Below are 6,864 nucleotides of genomic sequence, written 5' to 3' on the forward strand. Positions count from 1 at the left end.
TTCTGAAGGTCTACTGATAAACCACCTATCAGCTGGACAATCAGTGGAACTGTTCTTTGATATATCAGTTGGACTGGTTAATTTTTAGCAATCAGTTGGCATCTCGACAACTTCATTTTTGGCTTCGAGAACTGATCAATTTGAGATCTCATCAGTTTCAGCTTTCTGCACACTAGATAAATTTGTTAGAAACAAAATAATAAGTTTGTTAACATCAAAATCAAGATTGCAAACATGAAATATTCCAATAATCTCCCTCTTTTTGATGATTACAAGACTTTAACATTTTTTTTTAAAAAAAATTAGTGTTTTAAAGAAAACTCAGTTTGAAGAGTAAAGAAAGAAAAGCTCCCCTCAAACACTGTTAGGATCGAGAAAGAGTTAAGAGGGGGGGGGGGGGGGGGAGGGGGGGTGAATGAACTCTTTCACATTTTCTTATTTAAAATGTATTTTCAACCGTTTTTAAGCGGTTCGAAAAACTCCTTTCTCAAACGGTCGAAAGAGGTGAACCACTAAAGTGTGCGGAAGACGGTTCACTTCCTTTTGACAGATATTTCTTAAAGATTTGACAATCTAAACAACAAGGATATGAATAACAGATAGCAGTTTGCACAAGATAAGAGACACAGTATTTTTATGGATGTTCGGAGATTGAATACTCCTACGTCACCCCTTCTTCCTTTGGTAGGAAGGATTCCACTAAAAGACTTTGACTTTACAAATCGTTTGTAACAGCCCAATCCAATCAGGACTTATTCCATTGCCTGTTTTGGAACTCCTAGTGATCACTTTACACTTCTGGATTTTTAAGAACTTTTAGTTCACCAGGCTTCCAAACTTTAATCAAATAACCACAGGTTATTGATAGAACAGTAGATTGTTTTGGTAGCACGAAAAGATCCTTAAATGATCAAATATGTGTCTGTGGAGATGCGTGCAAAAGAGCGATAATGGAAAATGTAGACTGTGAAAGCGCTCAAAGATCTCTATGAAGGCAAGCTGAGAAACTTTTTCAATCGATGTTAGAGTTGTGTAGCTTGCTTTTTAATAACTTGCATTCCTCCCAGATGATATAGCTAAAAGATCTAACGGTCAGAAAGTACTGTTAACGTAAACCTGAGCTCCTGAAACAGATAAGTCGCTTTCATATTTATGATCAATAAATGTCCGCATTTAATCTTCCTTTTGCTTATCATAAATTTGAGGCTCTTTACTTGAGGTTTTCTTCTTTAGGCGACTGTGCATATATCATCAGATCATGAAAACTGTCTCTGAACTTCCTTTTTGGGAAGGAGAGATAAATGCACATCTTCCTTGGAATCGATGTGAGATTGTTGACTTCAAGGTTTTGAATGCATACAACCGGTCAGAGAATGTCGTTTAGCAATAAGTAAGTCTCTTAAATGAATCGGCTGAAATCTAAAGAATAAGCGGTTGAAAATCAGCGGTTGAGAATTTCCAACCGCGGTTGATTTCTAATTTGTCATACACCAAAATTCCTGAAATTTCATTTCTTAACAAACACTAAATTGGAAAATATTTTAAGCGAGACATTTTAAAATATAATTTTAAGAAAGTTTCAGTTCGAGGGATAAACTGTTGAGACGATTTTTAAAACTCTCCCTTAAAAATTGAATTGAGAACTCCCTTTTAAGTTGATTTTTATCAGCCTTGGACATTCAAGTAGTTTAGGCAACATAATTGAAATAGCAGTTCAGTTACACACAAATTAATTGGAAAAAAAATACATAATGTTTAATCAAATAAACTTCCCTTGTATTATACATTTACGTACATCACCATTTGTAAGGAAATTGCTACTACAATATCTCATTTTAAACAATATTAAGTACAAGTCAGTTATATACATGATAGAACCAGATATATCAAAGACTGGTTGTCTTGACCACTTGATTTGTTGCATCGATTCTGAATTTCTTTGCCCGAAGAACTAATTGCTTTTGACTTGATCTGTGCTGGCAAATTGGTCTAGCTGATGCAAACTGGACTCATGCTGAACCGCATTGATCATTTTGGTCTGATCGGATATGGCAATGAGCGGCGACATACTGCTAATGATTAAGCTTCATCCAACAGTTCTCAGCTATAAGTTTTGCTTACAACTGAAATCTAGTCCACAGATCAGTTTTGCTGAACTGTCGACAGATAGGACTCAAAACCCCACGGGCTGATTAAAACACCAAGCTCAGAGTCAAGATAAGTGGCTACAATATTAGTTGCAAAACCAATCCTCTCTACTATTTGCAATGTGCGTTATATAATCATTTAAAAGAGTTTTGAAAGTATTATAAAGTACTTTTAAATACCATATAAAAATATTTTTAAATAAAATAATTTTAATCAGTTTTCAAATATCTTTCTTAGAATAATTAGCTCTTATACCATTTGAAGGATCGATTTTTCGACACCTTTGAAGATGTTTCAAACACAATATTCTCCATAAGCTGCAATAGCTTGTGTTTTAAGAATGAATATACCGATGAATTGAATCGAATTTGGTTTCACATCAAACGAAAGATATTCGAAATAATCATTCATTGAAGACTAAATAGTTTAAAGCTTTTAACTTATGTTTAAACTGCTGAAGTAAAGGGCTGCATGCTGCCGAGCAATTGGGCGCCATAGTATGAGAAATAGCGTAATTGTTTTTGACCAAATATCCAATTTACACTGGACCCGGTAATTTGGTAGGGTTGGGTTGGCTCAAAAAAAATATTGAGTATGACAATTTTTTATTATAATATATACCAAGATTTTGATGTAATTAAAAGTAACATTCAAGTTAATTTTAAATTCCAAGAATCCCATTTCCCACTGCTTTAATTGATTATTCATGTATTCTGAGCATTATTATTTATACTTATTAACATCAATAATTATTTATTTATGATACCACACATGCAAGTTTATTTGTATATATAACATCACTCTTTCCCCTATCTTGCTCATATACCGCGTAATTTTTGAGTTTGGTAATCAGAGAAGTGAGGAAAAGAGCAATAACCGGAACCCCAATGAATCGAGAAGAACAAAAGGCTCAAATTATTTGAACTTTTAATGAAAGATTGATGGATGAAAATAACCCATCTTTTTTTTAACCTCTCAGACAACTTGTTTCCATCTTCTATAAAAAGGGCCTTGCTTCAGAGCTAAAATCATGTTTCCCAAGCTGTTGCAGGAAGAAGTCGGATCCCATATCCTTCTTCTTCCTCATTTTCTTGGAGTTTGCCGAAAAGATTCGAAGAAGGAAGCCATGGGGTCAAGAATGATCTTTGTGGCCTTGTTGCTCAGCGTCTCTATGGGGGTTATGGCTGAGGACCCATATCTATTCTTCGACTGGAAAGTCACTTACGGCACAATCGCCCCTCTAGGCGTTCCCCAGCAAGGTATTCTCATCAACGGTGAGTTCCCAGGTCCCAAGATCAACTGCACATCGAACAACAACATCGTTGTTAACGTTTTTAATTATTTGGATGAGCCGCTACTACTCACCTGGAGCGGAGTCCAGCAGAGGAAGAACTCTTGGCAAGATGGTACTCCTGGAACCATGTGTCCTATCTTGCCCGGCCAGAACTTTACATACCATTTCCAGGTCAAGGACCAGATCGGTACCTTCTTATACTTCCCAACTACTGCTCTCCACAGGGCTGCCGGTGGCATTGGAATTCTCCAGATCCACAGCCGTGACCTTATCCCGGTACCTTTCGACAGACCTGCCGACGAATTCGCTGTCATTCTTGGAGATTGGTATAACAAAGGCCACAAGACTCTCAAAAGGCTTCTTGACAGTAGCCGTTCCATCGGAAAGCCTGATGGTATTGTGATTAATGGAAAATCTGGCAAGGTTGGTGACCTGGTTACCGAGCCACTAACTGTCATGGAGCAAGGGAAGACCTACAGGTACCGTGTGTGCAATGCGGGTTTGAAAAACTCCATAAACTTTAGACTCCAAGGCCATACTATGAAGCTTGTCGAGTTGGAGGGCTCCCACACCGTGCAGAACGTGTATGAATCGATCGACCTTCATGTCGGGCAATGCTTGTCTGTTTTGGTGACCGCAAATCAAGTTCCAAATGACTATTACTTCGTGGCATCAAGCCGCTTTGCAAGACGCCCGGATGTGGCTGTAGCGGTGGTTCGCTATGCGAATGGTAATGGCCCCGCATCCCCAGTGCTCCCACCAGCACCTACTGAGAACTCTGCCGGCATTGCCTGGTCGATGAACCAGTTCCGTTCATTCAGGTGGAATCTCACTGCCAGCGCAGCCCGCCCCAACCCTCAAGGCTCCTACCACTATGGAAAGATAGACATCACCCGCACCATCAAGGTAACCAACACAAGGTCAATGGTGGACGGCAAGCTACGGTTTGGCATCAACGGTGTCTCCCATGTCGATCCCGAGACCCCATTGAAGCTCGCGGAATACTTTGGGCTAGCAGATAAGGTATTCAAGTACGACCTCGTGAAGGACGAGCCGGCAAACGGGCCAGCCGTGATGGCCCCTAGTGTGGTTAATGCTGTTTTCAGGAACTTCGTGGAGATCATCTTCGAGAACCACGAGAAGACGATCCAAACTTGGCACTTGGACGGCTACTCGTTCTTCGCAGTGGCCATCGAGCCCGGGAGGTGGAGCCCTGACAAGAGAAAGCTCTACAACCTACAAGATGCTGTGAGCAGGCACACGATCCACGTGTACCCGAACTCGTGGGCCGCAGTAATGACGACCTTGGACAACGCTGGAATGTGGAACCTGAGGTCGGAAATGTGGGAGAGGACCTATTTAGGACAACAAATGTACGTCAGTGTGCTGTCTCCGGCAAAGTCTTTGAGGGATGAGTACAACATTCCTGAATCACAGCAGCTTTGTGGCATTGTCAAGGGTTTGCCCAAGCCTACTCCATATGCTGGCACTTAATTCAACAAACTTATAACTCGATCGTTAGCTACTACTTGATTCAAGATGTTGCTTTTATTATTTTTTCTATCTTAATTGATAATATATCATTTAGCAATAAAAACGTATGAGCGAACAAGTATTGTATCTTGATACAGATTACATGATTTATGTATTTTTCATGATTGAAATTTGAGTAAATTAGTTGAGCCGGACTTCTTGGCTTTTTGAGGCTTTGAACTATGGCCCTTTTTTGACACGAATAAAAATTTTGTTGTTTTCCTAAAACTAAAACAAGAATTGCTGTGTATTAATATTTGTTTGAATGTTATTTGGCCAAAAGGTCTCGAGTTCGGTAAAATTTAAAAACTTAAATTCTAATATTGAAAACTGGTCATCTACTTACTGTTGTAAGTATTGTTTTCTCGCATTTAATGCGCATCGGAAGTTAAAAATTTTGTTTCAACGTTCGAAAGAGTCTTTAGCCGTGATATAAATTTAAACAACCATAGAGGTTTAAAATTGTTAGCTTTGTGTATTCAACATTGACTCCAAACTATTTTCAACATCAACATTCATAATTCTACTCTCATCAGGATTCCTTATTTCCTCTGGAATATTTTATGAGAATTTTGTACATAAAAATAGTCACTACTAGTAATACTATTATTTAATTAGTAAATTCCAAATTCACTTAATAAATAATTGTGAATTCATTATAACCCTGATTGATTATCTGACAATTTCGTTGTATCAAAGATATAAATCTTGTTCAAATAATAAAAACTTATCAAAATTTTCACCGATCCTTTTTTGGCAGCTTTCAATTTTGTGAACCCCTTCACCAAAACATGAAGTTTTACTCTCCTTACTTAATTAACAATTAAGCTAATCTCGACAACTTTCAAGACATGAAATCAACTTATAGAATCATTTTTAAGCAATATGTTTGATCTCCATCAAACTATAGTCACTAAATTTAATTCCTTGAACTTGACTATCTCAACGAGAACACAGAGTCCGATACTTGTGTGACCCTCAATTGTTCAGGGATACAACTAGTTCTGGGTGCACATCTTCATGTGATTCATAATAAAATTTATTCTTATTCGGACTTACGTTAATTAGCCACATTCTTTTCATCAACCTCTTGATCAAGATTGCCATAACTCAAGTATGATTGAGACCATCGGATCATGGTAAGAGCGTCTAGTAGCATTGTCTCATGATCCCCTAAGTGTCAATGATATTGCCTGCAAGAACCTTAAGTTATGGTTATCGTATAGTACGGCTTCTTCAACTCGTATATCATGATCGAACCAACAACCATTTGTATATCGATAGTTGCATATCAATTCGTAATGATGTGATGTATCTTTTAGTAATAGTACTGCCATGGTATATGCATCTGAGGAAACACCTTTCCAAAATGCGCACGTCTTACTCTTTCCAAAGATTTCTTGCAATATAATTCGTCAGATCACATATGATATTTTTACTCATAGGCAAACGGTGAATCCCCAACTACAATGCATTTTCTCATATATATTTGAAACTACATCCAACCTCGTCATCTAATAACCCTCAATAAAGTCGCTAAACGGATCAAAATGCATGTTAGTACGTAGAGCCTCTACGGTGTCCAGGATCAAAGGACTGATAAAGTGCGAGGAAGGATTGTTCGGTGAATCATCAAATGATCACTCATCTATATAAATGTACATCTTCATGCCATTACCAATATAACATGACTTTTACATGACATATATTAGTCTCAAGCTCAAGTGACTATTATCCTAATTTTAGGCTGTTGATTTGACTAGGAATCTGTTTAGAATATATGGTAAACTTCCTAATATTTTCATGATCCTACGTTGAGAGACAGACCTCATAGTACCTATTATATATTCAAGAACTTTATCTACATAGCTTGCGTGAGTATACAGATA

General features: G+C 37.8%; 1 protein-coding gene across 1 annotated transcript; it reads left to right on the plus strand.

The window, feature by feature from the left end:
- The first annotated feature begins 3,161 nt into the window (after positions 1 to 3,161).
- Positions 3,162 to 5,165, plus strand: LOC140841290 (L-ascorbate oxidase homolog). Its single transcript, XM_073208590.1, has one exon. It carries the CDS (start codon positions 3,179 to 3,181, stop codon positions 4,934 to 4,936), a length of 1,758 nt encoding a protein of 585 aa, XP_073064691.1. The 5' UTR covers positions 3,162 to 3,178; the 3' UTR covers positions 4,937 to 5,165.
- The last annotated feature ends 1,699 nt before the right edge of the window (positions 5,166 to 6,864 follow it).

The sequence above is a fragment of the Primulina eburnea genome, chromosome 9, assembly GCF_022965805.1.
Source record: "Primulina eburnea isolate SZY01 chromosome 9, ASM2296580v1, whole genome shotgun sequence".
Taxonomy (NCBI): domain Eukaryota; kingdom Viridiplantae; phylum Streptophyta; class Magnoliopsida; order Lamiales; family Gesneriaceae; genus Primulina; species Primulina eburnea.